Source organism: Scomber japonicus, chromosome 2 (assembly GCF_027409825.1).
Source record: "Scomber japonicus isolate fScoJap1 chromosome 2, fScoJap1.pri, whole genome shotgun sequence".
Classification (NCBI taxonomy): Eukaryota; Metazoa; Chordata; class Actinopteri; order Scombriformes; family Scombridae; genus Scomber; species Scomber japonicus.
This window is the reverse complement of record NC_070579.1, coordinates 7,194,638-7,219,248: the sequence shown is the minus strand read 5'-3', so window position 1 is coordinate 7,219,248 and position 24,611 is coordinate 7,194,638. Positions and strand designations below refer to the sequence as shown.

The window sequence follows — 24,611 nt, the reverse complement described above, 5'->3', positions numbered from 1 at the left end:
GGTCAATTAGGTCGGTAAAAAAAGAGGCGGGCTAAAAGGCGGGCTAAAATAAAGTGTTACGGATTCTTACTGTCAGTGACGATTTTGTAATGCATCACGTGGGGCGTCACGTGTAATTAGGATTATAAAAAAAAAATCAGCAGGTGATTCGATACCACAGCTGTCAATCAATCAGAACGCGCTGCTATTGGTCAATTCGGTCGGTAAAAAAAAAAAAGAGGCGGGCTAAAATAAAGTGTGACGATTCTAACTGTCAGTGATGATTTTGTAATGCAGGGCGTCACGTGTAATTACGGTAAAAGAGTTAATTAGTGGTGGTAAAGTGAGATTATCTTTATAAATAAAGGTCAAATAACAATAATAACAATAAAAAAGAAGATATAAAGCAACAAAAAGCAGAAAACCCTCATGTTTGAAAAGCTGGATTCAACTTTCTTTTTTTGCTTAGATAATCCCTGACACTTAATTAACCTAATTGATATGTGTGTGTGTATTACCGTGTGTGTGTGTGTGTGTGTGTGTGTGTGTGTGTGTGTCAAAACATAACGGAAATAGACTATTTATTTTACATTCAGTAAATCCACACCCTTGAAGAGGAAATATGTGTTACAGGAACACACTAGTAATGCCACAGTTAAGATAAGAGTCAGTTATCTCTCCTTTCCGGTTCCATCTAAGACTAAAGAGGTTCATTTTAAAATGATGGACGAGATTTACCTGTGTAAAGACTTCTTACACCAAATATTTAATTTAGATTTAAATATCTGTGTATTAGGAAATATACATTTCCTAATACACAGAGATCTTGGGGTCTGTTTCTGTAACTCTCAACTTGGCTGAGAGCCATGCAAGAAGACTTGCCATGAGGTTACAGTGTATGACGTATGCACCACAGGTATTTAGGTTGTTTTGTAACACCTGTGTGTATAAAAGACAATTCTGTGAACACCTTTTTTTTTTTTTTTACCATAGCACGTTCTGTGTTGTGTGTTGAAATTCGCTCATCTGCTGATCTTTCTCTTTTGTTGTTGAGTCCTCTCTTTACCAAATTATTCCTACAACATCTGTACTCTTTCAAACTCAGACAATGAAACTATAAAACATCTTTTTTTCTCTCTTGTAGATTAACCAGGACCTCTTGGGAGGCTTTTCAATATTGGATAAACTATAATACTTTGATCTAAGCAGATGAACATATTAAATCTGGTCTTCATGAAATAGGAGGACAAGAAAAAGAGACATTTGGGAATAATAATTTAATTATTTGGGCAAAATATTTCATACAGAAATGTTACACAAACACAAACTATTCCTATATATCCTTTTCCAAGTGCAATTAATATTTTAAACACTTGCCAATGATCAATGAGCACACAGGAAGTGTTATGTACTTGTACTTCTATGCTTCACATAATTTATGTATTTTATGTATAGGAAATGATTTTATGTAATTTTATGGATTCTAGGGTGTTTATGTAATTTCTGTATACTGTATGTCTGTTATCGGTGAGCCATAGACATTTTTCCACCATCATTATAAAATAAAATAAAAAATGTTAAAATATATAATTTTGTTGTATATTATGTAAAAAAAAGTTTTTTGTCTCAAGCTTTGTAAAAGTGTTTTCACGCTTTGTAATTGTTGTTTTGCATTTCGGCCACCATACATTTTTAACATGCGTCTTCATTTTTCCTACTGCGTTTGAAGGTTTTGAACGCAGCATTTCAAACCCAGCTACGTGTTCGCTATCGCTGACGTAATCACGTATGCCAACCGGAAGATTGTTGGGCATCCGTCTTGTCTTCTCTCTTCTCTCTTTCCCTTTAACGCCTCGCCGTCTTCTTCTTTTTAAAAAACAATCTTGTCTCAAGTTTAAGTGAGAGAAGGAGATATATAACCATCGTCTCCACCGAAGGGACAACACATTTAACACACGGACACTCCAGTTATGGCGGAGGAGAGGCTTCTTTAGGTGAGTTTATATCCTATACAGCAGCAGTGGAACCGTTGCGTTTGCCGGTGTTACATCGAAGTTCGTACCCCGTCTCAATTGATGCCCCTCTGTCTCTTTTCTGTTAAAAATGTGTTTTATCATACCATCACATCCAAGTTAGGTTATGATTGCAGGTTAGTTGATTTAGGGTTAAAGTTAAGCCCCTCTTCAGACAGCTGGTTGTGGTTATATTGTTATATTGGAGTAGAGGGGGGACACTTTTTAACGGGGCTACCAATTTCGACGTGACACCTGTTTGTAATTGACTAGAAACGTCATTAAAACATACCAACACTAGCTGCTATTGGAGCTAATGTAGGTTTCTGTGTCCCACTATTTTGTTTTATGCAACAGTTTTATAGTTATATAACTACCAGATAATCCACTCTTATTGTAGCCTGTAGCAGTAATGCTCAAATTTGAGGCTATAACAGTAGTGTACCAAGAGAAATAGAGGAATACTATAATGTACAGTAAGGTTATTCTGTCATTATTTATAGATTAGTTATTTATTGATCTCACTGGCTAAGCTACAGGTATCACTGAGCAAATCAGGAGCCTTAAATGAACATTGAAACCTGTTTTTTCTTGATGTAATCATTCCTTCTGTTCATACTGACTAGTAGAAGATCCCTTCATAATGTGTTTACAACAACAAATAAGCATTTAAATATTTATTTGAGGATAATGTGAAGCTTCAGCTGTTCAAATGAGGCAAATCAAGTCCATATGTTTCAACATCACAGCGTTATTAGTGCCAACGTGCCTCTTTTTGTTACTATACTTCCACCACAGCTCAACAGGGAAACACTAAGAGGGAATGTGACTGTAAATGTGGCAGATATCCTACACTGTATATTTATATCTGTGGTTAATAGTAGAAAGTAATACAGAAATTAATAAAAATAAATCTAAGACACAGAGCAGGCTTGTCGTAACTCTTCTTGGCACACTAAAAGTCCCCAGATTGATATTTTATTGTATTTTCTTAAAATCAGGGAACTCGTAATTTACATTGTTAAAGACTTCTCTTTTTAAATCTTTCCTTCACGCAGAATACCAGCATCCCACTCTGGACAGGATCCTGGCACCATGAGGTGACGACTGTGACATCTTGTACTTTCCCAACGCAGACTTATGGCAAGGTAATAAACTGACTTCAGCATTTATTAGAAAGTTATTGTGACAAGTCCTGATGTTTGGGTCTCCATCATTTATGTTTCTTTTTTCTTCTCCCTCCGCGACAGGATCACTTTTTCCTGCCTGCCGGCCTCCTGGTACTGCAGCGTGTCCCTGCTGTCTTTGGGCTGTGCTCCCAGACAGAGGCTGCTCCTGCTGCTGATCCTCTTCTTCACCTCCGCCCTCCTCCTGCTGGGAACCTACCAGAGGCAGCTGTGGGGCAGCCAGAGGCGACCCGACGCCCACTTCAACAAGTGAGTGGACGGATGCACTTACTGCTTAAGAGCTGGACACACACACACACACACACACACACACACACACATACGCACACACACACACACACGATGTTTAGGTTTATTCTAGTCATTTAATCTCTTGGTGTTTACAGATGGCTTCTACAGGTTTAGGATTTGCTGCTTTTTCTTTACTTACACCTCTGAAAACTGCATATTTTTAGGTTTTTCTATTGGCTGGACAAAACAAAAGACATTCTAATATATCACCTTGAGCTGTGAAAGCCTTTTTCCAGCTTTTATATAAACCAAATTAACTAGAGAAAAAGAATTTAGCAACTATTTTGGCAATCAATTAGTCGTTTCAGTCAATTTTCAGCTTCTCGAATGTGAGTATTTGCTATTGTGAATGCCATTTCTTCACTAAGCTTCCCCACATGTCCTAGACTAACCAGTTAATGGTAAAAATAACTGGCAGATTAATCAGTAATGAAAGTAAGGGTTAAAGTTGCAGCTCTAATTCTAACTAAGCTGCTCTTGATCTGGACAAAACAAGACGTTTGGAGATACAGTTGCACCTCGAGCTCTGGGAAACTGTGAATGACTTATTTATTCTGCTACTTCCCGTCACTTCACTGACTGAACAACAGAAAATGAATCAGTAACTATTTTGACAATAGATTACTGATTTCAGTCATTGTTCAAGCAAACATGCCAAATATATTTTAAGAGTTTCAGCCTCTTAAATGTGACTAGTTGCTGTTTTTCTTTGACATATATGATAATAAATTACTACTGTATCACATTTCCTACAGCAGTGGTCTCCTGTAGAGCTACTGCCCTGCTTTTTTCAGGTTTCTCCTCTACTCTAACACAGCTGATTCTAATAATGAACTCATTCTGAAGCCCTTTGACGAGCTTCAGCTGCTTGATAACAAGTTAATGATTAGAATCAGGTGTGTTAGAGTGGAGGGAAACTTGACACTACGTTTACACGTGCCCGGCTATTTTCATAAACGGACATTTCATCCTCTCCGTTTACAAAAAAAACTGCATGCACACCAGTCCGTTATCAGAAAAGTTTCCGTTTACACTCTTTAAGAAAAGGACACACCATGTCTGACAGCTCCTTCAGTCTGCAGGCTTCAACTAAAAAGGAGGAGAAACTCAGGGTTAGTTGAAGAAAACCTGCCGGCGAGCAGGTTAGGTTCACGGAGTATGTTGCCAGGGTAACTGACTCAGACTTAAGCTGAACAGAGTTTTTAAACAGCATCGTTTTCAGGGGCGAATTCTCCGTTTGCGTCTAAATTAGGGGTGTCAAACATGCAGAACCGGCCCGCCAAGAGGTCCAATCCGGCCCAGTTTCCTTCTTCCTCTTTTCCTTCCTTCCGTCTGTCCTTCCTACCTTTCTTCCTTCATTGCTTCCTTCCAATCTTCTTTTCCTTCCTTCCTTCCATCAGTCCTTCTTTCCTTCCTTCCTTCCTTCCATCTTTCATTCCTTCCTTCCTTCCTTCCTTCTTCTCTTCTCTTCCTTCCATCTGTCCTTGCTCCCTTTCTTCCTTCCATCTTTCCTTATTGTATTCTCTTCCTTCTCCTCCTTCTTTTCCTTCCTTCCTTCCTTCCTTCCATCTTTTTAATGATCCGTCCCACATGAGATCAAATTGGTCTGTATGTGGCCCTTGAATGAAAATGAGTTTGACACCCCTGGTCTAAATAACCGGTTACGTATAAACGGGGCCTTAGAGTGAGGACTAAACAGTTACTGGAGAACATAAGTTTCGGATGAATCAGTAATGAAAGTGAGTTAGTTGCAGGTTGCGGTCCTAATTCTAACTAAGCTTCTCTTGATCTGTTAATGTTGTAACCAAATACCACACACTCCGCCTCTGTTATGTAAACCACTCTGTGACTGTTCACAGCTGCAACATGCTCAGTAAACACATGATAACCAGTTATGTGAGAACAGTTTTATGTTTTGAAGTCAGACAGATAAAAAGTAAAGTTGAACTCTGACTGCAGGTGTTTCTATCGGCAACCAGAGAAAAGTTACTCTGTAGATTTAATCATGAAGACATTTGATGGCTTTTCTAATTTTCTAACCAATGTTTTCATCTGTTAGGGTAAATGTTCCCTTCATCTGTCCTTCCTTTCTTTCTTCCTTCCTTCCTTCCTTCCTTCCTTCCTTCCTTTCTTCCTTCCTTTCTTCCTTCCTTCCTGCCTTCCTTCCTTCCTTCCTTCCTTCCTTCCTTGTGTCCTTCCTTCTTTGCTTTCTTCATTCATTTGTTCGTTCCTTCCTTCCTTCCTACCTTCCTTCATTCCTTCCTTCCTTCCGTCCGTCCGTCCGTCCGTCCTTCTTTCCTTCCTTCCTTCTGACCATCATTCCTTCCTTCCTTCTGTCCATCATTCCATCATTCCTTCCTTCCATCTGTCCTTCCTTCCTTCCTACCTTCCTTTCTTCCTTCCTTCCTATTTGCCTGCCTTTCTTCCGTCCTTCCTATTTGCCTGCCTTTCTTCCGTCCTTCCTTCCTTCCTTCCTTCCTTCCTTCCTTCCTTCCTTCCTACCTTCCTTCATTCCTTCCTTCCTTCCGTCCGTCCGTCCGTCCGTCCTTCCTTCCTTCTGACCATCATTCCTTCCTTCCTTCTGTCCATCATTCCTTCCTTCCTTCCTTCCATCTGTCCTTCCTTCCTTCCAACCTTCCTTTCTTCCTTCCTTCCTATTTGCCTGCCTTCCTTCCGTCCTTCCTTCCTTCCTTCCTTCCTTCCTTCCTTCCTTCCTTCTTTCCCTCCTTCCTAAGATCTAAGTTCACCTGTTAGGGTAAATTGTAATTTAATGACACATTTATTCTCAGTACCTGAATTACACTCACATTTATATTGTGATTAAATGATGTAACACCGTCACATCCTGATTTTAAATGAGGATATTTATATTTATTTCATAAGAAGACTGAGGTGTGTTTAATCACTCTGACACCTGCTAGTATTTCAGGAATCTTATATAATGATGAATATTTCTGTGTGGGCTTCGGCAGTGTGAATGAAACCTGTCGCACTGACTGTGTACATGTCCGCAGGATAGAGAAGATTATTATATGGAGATAATAAAAAACTTTTATCTCTATAGCACCTTTCCAAACCCAGTTTCCAGTTTTAAGCAAATAAAAATTAACAGAATATCACAAACAAAAACATTTCTTTTAGCCAGACGTTTCCGAACATTTATTAATGACTGATGGGGAATTTATGAATGAAAATTGGTGTAGAGATTAATTATGAGTCTATGAGAGTATGAGAATATGAACAGGATGTAAAGGGTTAACCTTTGTGTCGTCCTCCCAGGTCAAATTGACCCTGTCTGTTTTGACTGTTCCTTCTTTCCTCCCTTACTTCCTCACTTCCTTCCTTTTTTCCTCACTTCTTTTCTTTCCTTTCTCCCTCCTTTCCTTCCCTCCTTCCTTCCTTCTTTCCTCCCTTCTTTCCTTTCCTTTCTCCCTCCTTTCCTTCCCTCCTTCCTTTCTTCTTTCCTCCCTTCCTTCCTTCTGTCCTTCCTTCCTTCTTTCCTCCATCCTCCCTTCCTTCTTCCTCCCTCCTTTCCATCCTTTCTTCCTTCCTTCCTTCTTCCTCCCTCCTTTCCGTCCTTTCTTCCTTCCTTCTGTTCATCCTCCCTTCCTTCCTTCTTTCCTCCATCCTCCCTTCCTTCCTCCTTTCCATCCTTCTTCCTTCCTCCTTTCCATCCTTCTTCCTTCCTCCCTCCTTTCCTTCCTTCCTCCCTTCCTTCCTCCCTCCCTCCTTTCCTTCCTTCCTTCCTTCTTTCTCCCTCCTTTCCTTCCTTTCCCACCTTCCTTCTTTCCTCCTTCCCTCCTTCCCTTCCTTCTTCCTCCCTTTCTTCCTTGACTCGAGGACAACAGGAGGTTTAAGAGCAATAGTCAAATATAAAAGATGAAACAACTATAAAATGAACACATTAAACAATCTTTATATAAAAATGCTTGAATAAGTTGTACAGTGATCATTTTGGACGTTAATTCTGTAGAAAGGAGCCGACACATCGTATCCAGCTGTGTAGTTAAATACTTCCACTCATCTTGTTTCTCCGTTTTGTTCTCCTCCAGGTATCTGTCCATCGCTGAGTCCATGGAGTCCACCGACGTCCTCAACATGGCTCTGAATTACGGCATCGTGGTGGACTGTGGCAGCAGCGGCTCCCGGGTCTTCGTGTACTACTGGCCCCCCCACAACGGGAACCCCCACACCCTGCTGGACATCCGACAGATGAGGGACCGCGAACGCAAACCGGTCGTCAAGAAGATTAAACCTGGTGAGGAGGACGAACCGGTGGCTTTTAGTCCGTTATCGTCATTTAACGGGTGTTTTAATGCCTTCTAGTTAATGTAGGTTAGATTTTAGGTTCACATCTTTGCTTTAAATTGCTACTATGCCAAAAATCTTGGACACAATCAAACCAATCGAAACCGACATTTAGAAACTCTAATCGACTTAATCTTGCTCATGCCAGTTAATCATGGTGTTCACTGTTGCCATGACAGCAAAGGTTGCATATCTTTAAGGAATTTGAAAAGTTGTCTCCAGTAATCATTTTAACCCAAACCATGAGGAAGGAAGGAAGGAAGGAAGGAAGGAAGGAAGGAAGGAAGGAAGGAAGGAAGGAAGGAAGGAAGGAAGAAAAGAAAGAAAGAAAGAAGGAACAGTCAAAACAGACGGGGGTCAATTTGACCCGGGAGGACGACATGAAGGTTAAAACATCTTTATTTTCACTCCCTAAAGATCCTCATGTGTGAGGGCAGCAGTGGAAAATACTAAACTAAAGAAACTGTGAAAATACATCATAGTTCATCAAGGGTGGAGATTAATCGTTCATTAATCGTAATCCAGGTTAAAAGTTCAATTAATCGTGATTTTGATTTTTGCCACAATTGCCCAGCACTAAATAAGACTATAAAACCCCTTCTCCATTAACTGGAACTGGTCTTGTTGTTTCGGTTGGTCACGATAATCCCGCCTAATGACGTAAACAGTTCGTTCTTCTAGTCCAACAAAGACCTGGGGCCACTGTGGAACCAGTTTTTCTGGCCGAGAGTCAGTTCTTTGTCTGTCGAAACAGGAAAACCGGTTCCAAATTAAGCATTGGCCTTGAACCGGCGGCACAGGAACGGCCTCGGTCGATTAGGGGTTTAAGGAGAGAGAGAGAGCTGTAGAGCTGCAACGATGACAGATATCTGCATTTATTTTGATAATGAGATTATTTGTCCTTCTTTCCTTCTTCACATTTACTTGTTACAGCTTCTGAAATGTGAAGACTGGAAGCTTTTATGCCTCTTTCATGACTGTAAATGGAATATTTTTGGATTTTTTTCGGATGGTTAATCACACAAAACACGATATTTGTAGACATCACTCTGACTCTAAGATCATAACAGGCATTTTCCTTTTGTTTTCTGATATGTTATAGACCAAATGATTCATCAATTGATCGGGAAACTGGTAGAGAGTCCATTACAGACTCATTCTGGGACAGAAAATTGAGCCGTTTTTGATCAAGAACCAAAAGATACAAAAAGTCTGCTGCAACAATTAGTCTATCCACATAAATCTGCAACTATTTTGATAATTCAGTAATTGTTTATTGTTTTTTTAAGGACAACCACCAACAATTACTTGTTAGAGCTTCTCCAATGTGAAGACTGGAAGCTTTTACGCCTCTTTCATGACCTTAAATTGAATATTTTTTAAATTTTTTGGACGATTAATCACACAAAACACGACATTTGTAGACTTCGATTGACTCTAACATCATAAGAGGCATTTTCCCTTTGTTTTCTGATGATTAGTCAATTGATAAAGAAACTGATCTACAGTATGATTAGTTACCCTAGCTACCCTAAACAGCTGTAGTGAGATCTTTATAGACTCATTCGGGGACAGAAAACGGAGCCATTTTTCATCAAGAACCAGCCATGAAGTTACGGCTGCTACTGTATTTATTCCATTTCTATATTATTAATAATTTCAGAGTCAATGCAGCGAAGTCAGCGGTGAAAAGGACTCTTGTGTCTCGTTCGTCTGCGGGAATCATGGCTGTTTTCTTAATGTGGGACTTCACAATAGCTCCATTGAGACACAGTCAGTCAGTCAGTCAGAGCTCATTCATTGTTAAACAGGATCATTGCTTATCACTGTGTGTGTGTGTGTGTGTGTGTGTGTGTGTGTGTGTGTGTGTGTGTGTGTGTGTGTGTGTGTGTGTGTGTGTGTGTGTGTGTGTGTGTGTGTGTGTGTGTGTGTGTGTTTTAGGACTCACAGCCAAAAAAAAAGTGTGAAAGACAGACTGTGTGAAAGAGATAAGACAGAACACACATGGTGGTTTAAAAAAAGAAAAATATTATAAGGTTTGATAACATACCTGATGATCACTGTGTGGCTGTTTTCCGTCATTCAGCAGCACCAGCTGTGACTTCATGTTATCTCAGTCACAGCAGACAGATTAGATACACTCAGTTTGCTCTGGGAACAACAGTTTAAAGTCTACGTGGCACTTTGAACCCTTGGGATGTACTGTACTGTAGCACTGTTAATGGAAGAAGTGGTGCTATTGGAAACATCGTTAAATTAAACGCATAAAAACATGGCTGAATTCATCTTTTTTTTTTTGTAATTTATATTTAATGGCAAGAGCAACATATGTACAAAGTAAAAAAACAACATACTTTCTACAGCAAAAAAAAAAATTGTTCCTCCATTTTTTTGGATAGTTCACCACCTCCCCACCTCTCATTGCCAAAAATAAATAAATAAATGAGTAATAATAATTAAAGCTGCAAGCAGCGATAAACGGGCCCTCGTCCCCCCATGCATGTCGGGCTGCGGCTCTGTTGGAGGGCGCGCACGTAGACGTCTTCATACGCAAGTGGTGAAATATCACTTCCTGTGTTCACTATGTGGAGCTAGAAAACAGACAACTCCAGGGAAGAAGTTTAGCTTATTGAATGCATTAATAGGACATGAATGTTAATGGATATAGATGGATGGATAGAGAGAGAGAGGGAGGGGGAGAGAGGAGCTCAGTGCATCATGGGAGTCCCCCGGCAGTCTAAGCCTATAGCAGCATAAGCTAAGAGCTCTAAGAGCCCTAACTATAAACTTTATCAAAAAGGAAAGTTTTAAGCCTACTCCTAAATGGCGGCATTGTCTTGGTCGTTTTTTAGGTATCTCCACTCTGGCAAAGACGCCAACGCAGGCCAGCGACTACCTCCATCCTCTCCTCAGCTTCGCCGCCGCTCACGTCCCGAAAAACAAACACAAGGAGACGCCGCTCTACATCCTCTGCACCGCCGGCATGAGGCTGCTGCCAGAGAGGTAAGAGGAACGTTATGGTTTGTTGAGACTAAATTTTTAATATTAGAGTAGAATTATCATCTCTGTCTTGTTTTCTATCATTTATGACAAAGGAAAGAAAAATCTGTAAATCTTCACATTTAAGAAGCCGATAGTCAGAAAAACACTGTACTTCTCTGTGTGTAGCCAACAGACGGCCATCTTGGAGGACCTGGTCACCGATGTTCCTCTGGAGTTTGACTTCCTGTTTTCACAGTCGCATGCCGAGGTCATCTCAGGGAAGCAGGAAGGTGAGGAGGAGCAGGAGGAGGAGACAGGCCTATTGGAGTATTTATTTACTAAATTAAAGGAATGCAACATTAACCTTTGCAGGATTTATGTTTTCTAACCGCTGCTCGCCTGCTTTGTGTTTTTTTTATCGGACATGTTTCTGCTGCTGCTGCTGAATCCTGCAGGAGTGTACGCATGGATCGGTATTAACTTCGTGTTGGGTCGCTTTGATCACGCTGACGACGGTGAGTGTGGAAGGGAATCGTGTGCTCAGGTTTTTTATGAGGCCTTTTTTTTCTCTTCAGATGTGCAAAAAATTAAAAAATTAAAAAAAGCTAAAATGGTTTCCTTAATGTTTCTCAGAGGACGCCACTGTCGAGGTGACGACGGGGTCGCAGAACCAGCAGCCAATCAGCAGGCGGCGCACAGTGGGCATTATAGATATGGGCGGAGCCTCGCTGCAGATCGCCTACGAGGTTCCCAGCGCCATCACGTTCAGCTCACCAGAACAAGTAAGAAGCTGGGTTGTTACATCATAGTTTTTACATCTTCATTAGTTTTCTACATTTTTTTCCTAGTTTTTAAGTTTGTGATTTTTATTCCAGTTTAGTTTTAGTTAGTTTAAGAAGTGATGAAGTAGTTTTAGTTTAGTTTCATTTTCTGCCTGGCACTTCTTCTTCTTCTTCTTCTTCTTCTTCTTCTTCTTCTTCTTCTTCTTCTTCTTCTTCTTCTTCTTCTTCTTCTTCTTCTTCTTCTTCTTCTTCTTCTTCTTCTTCTTCTTCTTCTTCTTCTTCTTCTTCTTCTTCTTCTTCTTCTTCTTCTTCTTCTTCTTCTTCTTCTTCTTCTTCTTCTCCTTCTCCTTCTTCTTCTTCTTCTTGTTCTTCTTCTTCTTCTTCTGTTTCTTCTTCTTCTTCTTTCTAGAAAATCATAAATTACATGTTTAATCATCTTCTTCTTGTGCGTTATTTGGCGTCCGCTCTGCTGCCACCTAGCCTGTTCTGATTTTATCTGCAATTCAGTTTAGATTTAGTTATTTTTGTGTTGTTCATTGAAGCTTTTATTTAGTTTTTATTGTTATTTCAGTTGATTAAACTATTTCTTCAGTGCTAGTTTTAGTTTTAGTGAACTATAATGACTCTGGTAAGGAGTGAAACATCTATCACAGCAGGACTCTCATCATCATGTTGATCCATGGTGTTGGTTTTGTGTAACATCTAAATGTGTTGGTTTGGGGGTTTTTTTAGGAGGAGGCGGGGAAGAGCGTTCTCGCCGAGTTTAACCTGGGCTGCGATGTGGAGCACACGCAACACGTGTACCGAGTCTACGTCACCACCTTCCTCGGCTTTGGAGGAAACATGGCCAGACAGCGTTACGAGGATCAGCTACTCAACAACACACTGGCTAAGAACAGGTTCGTATGCACACACACAAACTCCTCCTCCTCCTCCTCCTCCTCCTCCGTATGCTGCCATTCCTCCTGCATCACATTGTTAAAAATCAGCTTCTTTCACATCTATAGTAACGTTTCCTTCTGCCATGTTGGCTGATTTAGAGTGAATGAGGTTGTTTTTAAATCTGTAGCAGTGTGGAAGCTTTTTTTCTCTTCTTTTAAGTTTTAATGGCGGCTGACAAACAAGCTTATATGTGCATTACCGCCACCTGCTGACCTGGAAAACTCAGGGTTCCCACAGATTTGTTAATCTAAAAATAAGGCCTTAATTGGCATTCAAATGTCTTAATGTGTTTGCAGCCGTGACTCACAGAGCAGATGCATGTCGTTCATGTAGCAGTTGGACTACATGAGAACATAGCTGCCAACACTCCCGTTTCTCCCAGGTTGCTCCCGTATTTTAGACCCATCTCCCGCCACCTTCCCGTTTTGTCTTCTCTTCCGGGAATCTCCCGTAATTTTACAAGCTCCAGCGTTGTTTGTTAATAATAATGAGAAGCGCACAATAATTGAAAACTTACACAGGAAGCCACCGCAGCTCCGTTAGTTTGACAGAAGTTGAAACACACGTTTAACTGTAAATAAAAGTGCACATTTTTCAGCCTGCATCAGACAATGCCGAGTTTACCGACTGATTATTAAAAACCACCATGTGTTGTGTGAACTATCATCATCTTAACTCGCTCGGCAAGAGTGAGATATTAACCCTAAAATTTGGATTTAATAAAAACAGAAAAGTCTTGAGCTATTATTTAAAGGAACAGAGAGTTGGGATTTTCTGAGAAACTGAATCTTTTTTGCCGTTTTTGCTAAATCCAACCAGATGGTACTTAATGTAGAATATAGTTTAGCGGTTTTTACTGGGAATCCATTACTTATTATCTATTATTCTAATATATTTCTTTATCCATGCTAATGTGTTACACTTTATATTGTTAAATCCTTTATTTAAATGCACATAATTTGACCCCTTTGTGTGAATACTGATTGAGTGTGTCCCTTGTTTTCCAGGTTTCTAACCGCACAGACCGGCCTGAGTGAGGACAAGCCCTACCTGGACCCGTGTCTGCCGGTCGGTCTGTCAGACACGGTTTCCCGGGACAACCGCACCCTGTACGTGAGGGGTCAGGGCGACTGGGCTCGGTGTCAGGAAGCCGTACGACCCTTCCTCTGTCTGCACAACGGCACCATGTCACCCGGAGGTGTCTACCAGGTATGGCTCAGTAGTGTGCCTCACTATAGTGTAATGAAGGTCTGAAGAAATTAGTCTCAATAAACTTGCATAGTTACCATAAATCTATAAATGTGCAGCATCCTTTTACATTTATATAAACTAATAATAAATCAAGACGCTGCCACTGAGCTTAGATTTGTTTCTATAACCATGAAATAATGAAATCCTAGAAATGCCTGAATTTAACTTCTAAACGCTTTGAATGTCTCTCCAGGCTCCGATCAACTTCAGCAACAGCGAGTTTTACGGCTTCTCCGAGTTTTTTTACTGTATGGAGGACGTGCTGAGGATCGGAGGACAGTACGACAGCGAGAAGTACTCCAAGTTCGCCACGGTAACCACAAACATGATGATAAAAAAACTGTAACTGGGTTGAGAAGAATTCTGATTTTGTTTTTTTATTTTTTGGTATTATTTGTTCGTGGAGAGTTTAAAGGTTGGCGTCTGTTTTTTGGTTTGTCTGCAGGACTACTGCTCCACCAGGTGGTCGACACTGAAACAGCGTCTGGACAACAAGCTGTTCTCTCAGCAGGCCGACATCAGCAGACTCAAGTAAGTTCTTCTTCTTCTTCTTCTTCTTGCTTCCTCTTCTTCTTCTTCTTCTCGCTTCTTCTTCTTCTTCACTCGTCTTCATCCTCAACAAATGTCTTCTTCATTGAGAGCAGATGTTTCTGTGATGATCTTGAAGATTCAAAGATGAGGTGAAGTTCTTTCTTAATGCACGTATATTAAATGCTGGGCCCGGATCATCAGACATTATGCAGGATAGATGCAGTTGTGATGACACTTGGCAACTGAGAGTATACAGCATGTCAGGTATTTCCCAAGACAATAAAATGTTTTGAATCTTGAATCTTGAATCATTAGCTGTGGGATTCAAACAAACATGTCGGTGTTGTGGGTAGACAGATAGTTAGTCCCACAGTGGGGAAATTTGCATTATTAGAGCAGCAGGTGGATGGTAAAATAGAAGAGCAGCAATAAGAAAAGAATAAAGAACAATAAATAATAAGTACGAAAAACGATGAGAACATAAATAGTAAAAAATATATAATAAAAAATAATCCTGACATTATTAAGAGTAATATTGGTATTGAGTGATAATATACACAATATAATATTGTTATTACACTGATTAAAGTGAAATATATGTGAAATTTCCAACTAAAAGAAAAGTTTTTAATGTTTTTTTTCTTCTCTCAAATGTAGAAAAATGGGTCAAATTAGACCCTGAACAGTATTTAAGGGTTAAGGATTTGTTTTAGATGTGAAGCACCTCTGTGTGAGCCTCCACAAGGGGGAGCTGTTCTGTGTTTATCAGACCAGCCTCCAGATGAATAAAGGAAAAGTCTGCTTTATATTGATAAGTGTCACTAATTTAAGCCCTCACATCACTTTTGTGTTTGTCTGTGTTCAAAAAACATAAGAAACATATTAATTTAGTTCATCTCCATTTTATTTAATGGACACTTTTTGGACACTATTTTGAAGTGGAGTCATTTCATAATTAAAAGTTTCACTCTCTCATTTTATTCAAGCTGTAAAGACAAAGAGAAAATTAAATAAAGACCAAGAGCATGACCTGATGATGAGCGTTTCCATGCTGATGAATCAAATCAGGAATTCTTTCTCTCGAAGCATGCACGGTTTATTCAAGCTATTCGGTTCATGTCCTCATGCACGAGACACTGAGTACAAGGTTCTTATACCTTTTACAGAAAGGTCAGATATTTCCGATAAGCATTTCAAGCATACTGTGAAATCCTTCTGGGGCTCTGCCAGCTATTCTATTTATCATTCGTAAACATGTTTTTCTAGACAGGGTGGCTCCTTGAACATCTAAAACTAGACTGGTAGACTATGTAAAATACATACTAACTAATGACCCTCCTTGAATGTACACTTATACCCTTCTCCTAGTGCTGGGCAATTATGGCAAAAATCAAAATCACGATTAATCGAACTCTTAACCTCGATTAAGATTAATGAACGATTATCCGTAATGATGTTTTAAGGTGTGAAGCTGTGATCATGGTTTGGGTTAAAATGAAGGAAGGAAGGAAGGAGGAAGGGAGGACAGAAGGAAGGGAGGAAAGAAAGAGGAAGGAATGAAAAAGAGAGAAGGAGGGAGGAAGGGAGGGAGGGAGGAAGGAAGGGAGGAAGAAGGAAAGGAAGGATGGAAAGAAGGGAGGAAGAAGGAAGGTAGGAGGGAGGGAGGGAGAAAGGAAAAGAGGAAGGGAGAAAAGAAGGATAGAGGAAAGGAAGGAAGGAAGGAAAAGAGGACAGAGGAAAGGAAGGAGGGAAGGAGGAAGGGAGGACAGAAGAAAGGGAGGAAAGAGAGAAGGAGGGAGGAAGAAGGAAGGTAGGAGGGAGGGAGAAAGGAAAAGAGGACAGAGGAAAGGAAGGAGGGAAGGAGGAAGGGAGGACAGAAGGAAGGGATTAAAGAGTGCAGCTTTCCTCAGCAACATTCTTCTGACCTGAACCATCTGTAAAACACCAAAGACTTTTTTCATTCCTGCAAGATTTAAAAAAAAAAATGTATTTCTAACTTTTCTTTCCCTTTTTTTAAATATCTGTGAACTGGACTCGATATAAAAGCTTCGTCAGCCATGTTGGTCATCATCAGTTATGTTGAGACTAAGTGTGAATGTCTGGAGGAATAGTCACGGCCACCTGTCGCACCAATAAACAGCTGATTAGTAAAATTACTTCTTCACCCAAAGTTCATGATTTAAATATTCAGCAAAGGAGACTCTCTCTGTAGAATGACTCTGCACTCTCTCTCAGTATTCAGTAAGTTATATATGCTACAGTTTTAATCAGAGGGGTCAGAGGAAGGAAGGAAGGAAGGAAGGAAGGAAGGAAGGAAGGGAGGAAAGAAACAAACAACAAGCAAGTCTTCTATTTGACCCTCCTGTTGTCCTCAAGTCAAGGAAGAAAGGGAGGGAGGAAGAAGGAAAGAAGGAAGGAAGAAGGAAGGAAAGGAGGGAGGAAGGAAGGAAAAGGGGAAGGAAGGAAGGAAGGAAAAGGGGAAGGAAGGAAGGAAAAGAGGAAGGAAGGAAGGAAGGACAGAGGAAAGGAAGGAAGGAGGGAGGAAGGGTCGACAGAAGGAAGGGAGGAAAGAGAGAGGAAGGAACGAAAGAGAGAAGGAGGGAGGGAGGAAGAAGGAAGGTAGGAGGGAGGGAGAAAGGAATAGAGGAAGAAAGGAAAGAAGGACAGAGGAAAGGAAGGAAGGGAGGACAGAAGGAAGGGAAGAAAGAGAGAGGAAGGAACGAAAGAGAGAAGGAGGGAGGAAGGAAGAAAGGACAAATGGAAGGAAGGAAGGAAGGACAGAATGAAAAGGAGGAGGAGAAGGAAGAAGGAAGGAAAGGAGGGAGGAAGGAAGGAAGGAAAAGGGGAAGGAAGGAAGAAAAGGAGGGAGGAAGGAAGGAAGGAAAAGAGGAAGGAAGGAAGGAAGGAGTCAAGGAGTGAGGAAGGAAGGATGGAAGGAAAAGGAGGAGGAGAAGGAAAGATGGAACGAAGACAGGACAGGTGGAAGGAAGGAAGGAAGGAAGGAAGGAAGGAAAAGAAGACAGAAAGGAAAGATGGAAGGAAGAAAGGAAGGAAAGAGAAGAAGGAAGAAAAGATGGAAGGAAGACAGGACAGGTGGAAGGAAGGAAGGAAAAGAAGACAAAGGAAAGATGGAAGGAAGGAAGGAACAAAGAAAGAAAAGGAGGAAGGAAGGAAGGAAAGAAGACGGGAAGAAAAGGAGGAAGGAAAGATGGAAGGAAGGAAGGAATTAAGTAACAAAGAATGAAAAGAAGGAAGGAAAAGAAGAGAGGAAGTGGGTCGGGGCGGATGTTTGACACCCCTGGTTTTAATACTTTGCAAGTTAAAAATAAAAGATGAGACTCTCACATGAACACCTGTTAAAAAAAAAAAAAAAAAAAAAAAAAAGGAAAAAAAGAAAAAAGACTAAGTGTCAAATTTAATACTTAGATTCAAACTAGTGAATCTACATCTGCTGGTCTGAGCTGCTGTTCCGTTTCTGGCCAGCAGGTGGCGCATGTTGGACTGTAACTGCAGCTCTGAGACAGCTGGAGGTGCAGCTGTGCAGCCAGATGATATTTACTGTCCCTTTGGAAAATGAATCCTTAACTCCTGCGATAATCGAGGAATCACTTTAGCAAAAAAAAAGTCAAATATTTGATGGTTACAAGTTCTCAAATTATGGTTAATTGGGTATTTGAATATTGAACTTTTCTTTTTTTTTAAACTTTCAACATTACACAAAACTTACAGTCCCTTCACGTACAGTATATTAACAGTAATAACACTTAATAATAGAAGAAAAATTAAATGAATATAATATATATTAAAAGTAAAGATAGAAAATAAGAAAAGTAAAAATAAGAAATAAAAACAGATAAATAAATAATAAAAGCTCGTATATGAGTATCAACAAGACCAGAATAAATGAATCAATGTCCTGACTTGATCTCCGGCATTGGTTGAATCTGTCCATTATATTTAATATGCCATGTATATTGTGTATATTTATATATATATATATATATATATATATATACCTTCAGTCAGTACAGATTGTAAACTCCCCTCACAAAGAGAAAGGAATTAAAACATTTATGTAAAATAAAGGGGAGACTTAAAATAAAATAAAAACAAATAAAATATATAAATAATAAAAAAAGTCAAATAGAAAGGAAAAAGATAAGTAAATAAAATAAATTAAAAAAAATAAAAAAAATAATAAAAAAATTTTAAAAAAAAATTAAAAAAAGGGCGGGGTGGGGGGGTGGGGGGCTTTGATGGCCGACCTAATATTCTGAGAATATTGAACATTTTTAGTCAGACAAACAAGCCATGGGTTAAAATGAAGGAAGGAAAGACGGAGGAAGGAAGGTAGGAGGGAGAGAGAAAGGAAAAGAGGAAGGAAGGAAAGAAGGACAGAGGAAAGGAAGGAAGGAGGGAAGGAAGGAAGGATTAAAGTTAATTTTAACCTTGTCTGTTTTGACTGTTCCTTCTTTCCTTTTTTTACTCTTTCAAAAGACTATTAAATGAATTGAGAAAGTATCAGATAGTGAAAGTTATCAGTAGATGCAGTGCTCGTCCTTTTGTGATCTTATCCCTCTCTGACTGATCGCTCTGCTCTCATTGTTAAACCAGGACTCAGTGTTTCAAGTCGGCCTGGATGTACGAGGTGTTGCACTCCGGTTTCCGTTTCCCCAGCGACTACCCGAGTCTGAAAACCGTCAAGCTGGTCTATGACAAGGAGGTCCAGTGGACTCTGGGAGCCATCCTGTTCAAAACCCGCTTCCTGCCTCTCAGGTAACACCCATATCCACACAAACCAAAACCAGGACAGTACCCTCTGATAAAAAGCTTATTATTAGTCGGTCAAGAGTGTTGAATTTGAATCCATACCAAAGTGACATTTTTACCTTCAGGTTCAACAGTCTCTCAGAGGAATGTGTGAAAGTCTGAGACAGATGAAAGAAAACATAATATCCCTCCACTTCCTTTCAGAGCAACTCAATTTCCCCTGAATTCAACTTGAAGTCATTTATTTTCTTTATGAGACAGAAATGAAAACCTCTCCAAAAGCTGGATTTTAAAATTAAATAGTTCAAATTCAATAAGGTAAAGGAAGGAAGATGATCACAGTGCAGTGGATGAATACACACGCTCGTTCAAATGAAGTAGTTCCAACTAGGGCTGTCAAACGATTCATTTTTTTAATTGAGATTAATCGCAGAATTTCCATAGTTAATCGCGATTAATGGCGTTTTGAATTGCATGTTTAAAATCCTGTTATTTTACATTTCAAGGCAGTTTTAAGCCCATAATGTAAAGGAAGATAGTCACAGTGCAGTGGATGAATACACACGCTCGTTTAAAGGAAGTAGTTCCAAAATAAATGTTCCCAAAAACACAGTGTGCACACTTTGGATGTGCCTCGTCACCTTCAGTTATAAAGGGTTAGATGAAGAGGATAAAGTAATTAAACTACCTCTTAACCCTCCTGTTGTGTTCGAGTCAAGGAAGGAAGGGAAGGGAGTAAAGGAAAGAAGGCAGGGAGGGAGGAAGGAAGGAAGGAAGGAGAGAGAGAGAAAGCTAGGAAGACAGGAAGGTTAAAAGAGCTCAATAATAAGCAGCTCAGGAGAAGAGAAATGTTTTTAACCTGGATTTAAAAATGTTCACAGTTCTGCTGGTAGTTTGTTCCAGTTGTGTAAAAGCTGCTTCATCATGTTTAGTTTGAACTCTGGGCTCAACTATCTGACCTGAGCCAGTAGATCTCAGAGCTCTGGGCTCGACTATCTGACCTGAGTCAGTAGAGCTCAGAACTCTGGGCTCAATTATCTGACCTGAGCCAGTAGATCTCAGAGCTCTGGGCTCGACTCTCTGACCTGAATCAGTAGATCTCAGAGCTCTGGGCTCGACTCTCTGACCTGAATCAGTAGATCTCAGAGCTCTGGGCTCGACTCTCTGACCTGAATCAGTAGATCTCTGAGCTCTGGGCTCGACTCTCTGACCTGAATCAGTAGATCTCAGAGCTCTGGGCTCGACTCTCTGACCTGAATCAGTAGATCTCAGAGCTCTGGGCTCGACTCTCTGACCTGAATCAGTAGATCTCAGAGCTCTGGGCTCGACTATCTGACCTGAGTCAGTAGATCTCAGAGCTCTGCTGGGTTTAGTAGTCAGTATTGTTTCTGGTTTAAGATCTTCAGCTAATTTATTACATAGAAGCTAAAAGCAGCTTCACAGTCTTTAGTGCAAATTTTAGGAGCCACAGAAGTCCAGAAGCAGCTCCTGAAACTTCGTACTGCACGAGAAGATCCGACATGACTCAGTCAGAGATTCACAGACGAGCAGCAACACTTTAAAATCAATTATCAGCCGTGTAGTGATTGAAGAACTTGTGTAATGTGATCAGATCTTTTTATATTTTGAGTCTTTGTTAAGAGTCTAGCTGCAGCGTTCTGGATCAACTGGATCTGCTTACAGAGACCTGAGAAAAGTCTGTTACATTAGTCCGACCCGCTACACACAAAGGCATGACCCACTTTCTCCAAATCCTGCTTTCACATTAAACCTCTGATCCGTGAGATGCTCTTAAGGTGGTAATTTTTTTTTTTTTTTTGCCTCTGGGCGCCACAGGCAACGCATGTAACTCGTCTTTTTAACCCTCCTGTTGTCCTCGAGTCAAGGAAGGAAGTGAGGAAGAATCAAGGAAGGAAAGGAAGGGAAGAAGAAGAAGGAAGGAAAGGAGGGAGGGAGGAAGGAAGGAAAGGGGGGAGGAAAGGAAAGAAGGAAGGAAGGATAGAAGGTAGGAGGGAGGGAGGAAAGAAGGAAGGTAATGGGGAGGAAAGAAAGAGAAAAGGAGAGAGGGAGGAAATACGGAAGGAAGGAAGGAATGAAGGAAGGAAGGACAGAACGGAGGAAGAAACGGGGATGGAGGAAGGAAAGAAGGAAGGGAGGAAAGAGAGAGGAAGGAAAGACAGAGAGAAGGAGGGAGGGAGGAAGGAAGGACAGATGGAAGGGAGGAAAGAAGGAGGGAGGGAGGAAGGACAGAAGGAAGGAGGGAAGGAAAGAAAGTGAGAAGGAGGGAGGGAGGAAGGAAGGAAGGATGGAAGGAAGAAAGGGGGATGAGGAAGGAAGAGAGGAAAAAGAGAGGAAGGAAGGAAAGAAAGCGAGAAGGAGGAAGGGAAGAAAGAAGGAACAGTCAAAACAGACGGAGTCAATTTGACCCGGGAGGACGACAGGAAGGTTAAGTGAATGAAAGTAAAGGATCCACATGTGCAGAACTCTGTTAGTATTTTCATGCTCATCAGTTTTAAACGTGTCACTTCCTGCCCCCCCTCTCCCCCCCGCCCCCTCTCCCCCCCCCCCCCCCCCCCGCCCCCCTCCTCATGTCCTCTCCAGGGACCTGCAGCAGGAAACGTTACGGCAGAACCACCCGAACTGGCTGCGCTCCTCCTTCGTCTACAACCACCACCTGTTCTCCCTCTGCATCCTGGTGGTGGTGCTGGCCATCCTGCTCTACATCCTGCGCCTGCGGAGGATCCACCAGCGGGAGCAGCGGCAGACCGAAGCCCTCAACCTGCTCTGGGTGGAGGAGGGAGAAGCTCTCCTCCCCTGATCTGGTCTTTTCCTCCAGATGTTCTCATGACCTCCGTGATGTGTTAGCCGTACTGTATCTGCACACCGCGACGATACGAGAATGTGAACACACGGAGGACAGATATAAAAGATCCTTCTCACGGGCGGAAGGGTGTGTGAGCTAGCTGAGGAGGATTTATGAGAAGGGGACCCAAGAGACCGCATCACAGCACATCACAGACGAGCTTTAATGAGCCTGGAAACAAACTCCTCTGTGTGTACTCTCTTTGATCGTGCAGCTTTTTAAACTCAAAGTCCAGAGCTCAGGCTGGAAACTTGTTCTCCGGGTTCAACTTTTATTCTCAAGAAAGAAAAAAAAAGAAAGAATCAACTCATCATCATCATCATCATCATCATCATCATCATCGCAGGATTCAACCACTCTTTAGTCGTTTTCTTCCATTTTCAGATCAACAGTCGTGTCCGTATGTTGAAACTGAATTTGGTGTCACTTTAAACTTCAGCGTATATTTGAAGATCATCTTTTGGAGGACCGAGGGGTATCTGAATCAACATGTGATGGCAATGAAACTCCTCCACCTGTGAATCTTCCTCTAGGATTCATCATATTTTACCGTCCAGGGGTGAAACATTTCAACTTCCGTCTCAATCATTCCAGTCCGCCGTTGCTTATAATTCGTTTCAGACATTCATCATCAGACGTTTCATCTCACGCCACCAAATTATAAACCTGGTGTCCAACATTTCTAATTCATGACAGAATATCTCCCAAAACTAATCCCTGTAAATCAGCCTCAGCTTGTGTCGTGAGATGGACGATAGAGAAGGGAAACAAAGCCGACTCATGATGACGGTCGTATGTTCGCAACGTTGGGTCACGTGAAGGTTACGAATACTGACAGTAGAGCGTTGTCTCCATTACATCGGGGTTTATTACCTTTGGTGATGGGTTCAGGTACTTCTGTATTATGTAGTGCTCCCACGTTACTTCAATCACAGCTCTCAGGAAAGTTAAAGAAAAAGATGTTTGATGGGAAAAAACGCTTTTCTAGAAGTTGAAAGACAAGAAATGATAGTAACTCAGATGTAACATGAACGCAACATCGTCTTGTTACGAGGCCGGCTGTACAGATTTTAACATGCTAACCGTTAGCATTTCAGCATTCGGAGGATGGGAATGTAACTAACAATTACTCTCATTATCGATTGATCTGAATTCCCGAATAATTGAGTAATCGCTTAGTCTACGAATTGTCAGTAAATATTGAAAAATGTCTCTTATTATTTCCCAAAGCTCAGAGATTGCTTTTCAAATTTCAAATTGCTGCTTTAGTCCGACCAAAAAAAAAAAAAAAACTGACCCAAAAACCCAAATATGTTGAAGCTTAGCCTTTTGAGAGACTTTTTTTGGGCATGTTTGCTTGAAAAGTGACTAAAACAGTTAATGGATTATCAAAATAGTTTGCAATCAATGTTCCTGTCAATCAGCTCTAAATGTTGCAGCTCCAAATGGGACCGTTAGCATCCTGAAAGATAGAAAATATATTATCTTTTTGTGACAAGCTGAGTCTGATATGAAATAAAAAATGGCCACAATTCAGAGGATACGTTTTAATTCGGGGTAACAACACGGTTGGTCTTTCCTCTGAAGCCTCCCTCAGGACTCGTTTTACATTTTCTGCCTCAGGGTCTGAAACGACTTAAATTGAATTAAATTGACGTGACGGCTGGTTAAAGTGAAAATATAACATCAACTGTCAAACCATACATAAAATTCCCCCTTGCTTTCCCTGCTTCTCTCTTGCACATGAGGATCAGTTCCTTTTTTATAGCCAAGTGTCCACTTCCCTTTCACATGTACGTGACTCTTTTCTATCTACATCTGGTGACGGGTAACAGATTTGAACCTCGTGTGGAGGAGCTGCGACACTGCTGGGAGCTGATTTTTCCTCCTTTCACTCCTCAAATTAAAATAAAACGGTGATGAAAACGTCAGCTACAAAAACCACCACCACCATCATCATGTAGCAGCTGCAATGTTCACACAGTCCCCCAAATAAAAAAAGAAGTGATTTAGCATTGCACCTGCACTTCACGTTGAGGTGATATCACGGTGGGTTATTGTTACCGGTGCAGCAAGTACTCTTCTTCCGTCAAAAAGAAGAAGAGTGTTTCATCTACACCTCCATTCATCTACCAACGGGATGATTTCCTCGAGAGCAAATCCCAGCAACCCGATGATGTCAGCCGCAGAAGCTCTGGCCTCAGATTTTTGTGCTTTGATACTTGAATGCCACTGTTGTCTTGCCAAGGCTCCTCGTCCTCCAGTGTGGAGATTTCTGTCAGCGGGAAAAGCAGCCGAGAGGCAATTTTAGCTGGAATTAAGCTGACAGATCTGCTCAGTGTTTTTGGAGGAAGGCGGTGAAAGGCGAAGACCCCCGGAGGCTGATTTCTCCTCGCAATAACTCCATGAAAAGGCCAGTTGTGGTTAAAATGCAGAAAAACAAGGGACCATATTATGCTGTTTTTGGGATTTTTCTGTTATTTATAAACTGTTCTAATGTCAGATATCAGTGTTAAACATGGTAACAGGTTCAAAACTTGAGGTTAACGTATGTAAAAAACCCCAAAAACCCTTCTTCAACCTCTAATTAATGCTTCTTTTACAATGTTTTTTTGTTTACTTTATGTCAACTCTTTGTACATACACATAAACTGCCATCTGTTTTCATAACCTTTTGTTGCTAAGGTCGTCGCTAAGGTTGTTTTAGCAAAAA

The 24,611-nt window shown here is 40.9% G+C and overlaps 1 protein-coding gene across 1 annotated transcript; it reads left to right on the top strand.

Annotated features, from left to right (window-relative positions):
* Positions 1 to 1,867: 1,867 nt before the first annotated feature.
* Positions 1,868 to 22,222, top strand: LOC128378790 (ectonucleoside triphosphate diphosphohydrolase 7-like). The gene is made up of 14 exons (XM_053338386.1): positions 1,868 to 1,973; positions 3,050 to 3,139; positions 3,242 to 3,427; positions 7,522 to 7,727; positions 10,630 to 10,780; positions 10,946 to 11,049; positions 11,215 to 11,274; positions 11,393 to 11,541; positions 12,274 to 12,440; positions 13,491 to 13,692; positions 13,928 to 14,047; positions 14,180 to 14,265; positions 18,880 to 19,041; positions 21,637 to 22,222. Exons 2-14 carry the CDS (start codon positions 3,132 to 3,134, stop codon positions 21,851 to 21,853), a joined length of 1,818 nt encoding a protein of 605 aa, XP_053194361.1. The 5' UTR covers positions 1,868 to 1,973; positions 3,050 to 3,131; the 3' UTR covers positions 21,854 to 22,222.
* The last annotated feature ends 2,389 nt before the right edge of the window (positions 22,223 to 24,611 follow it).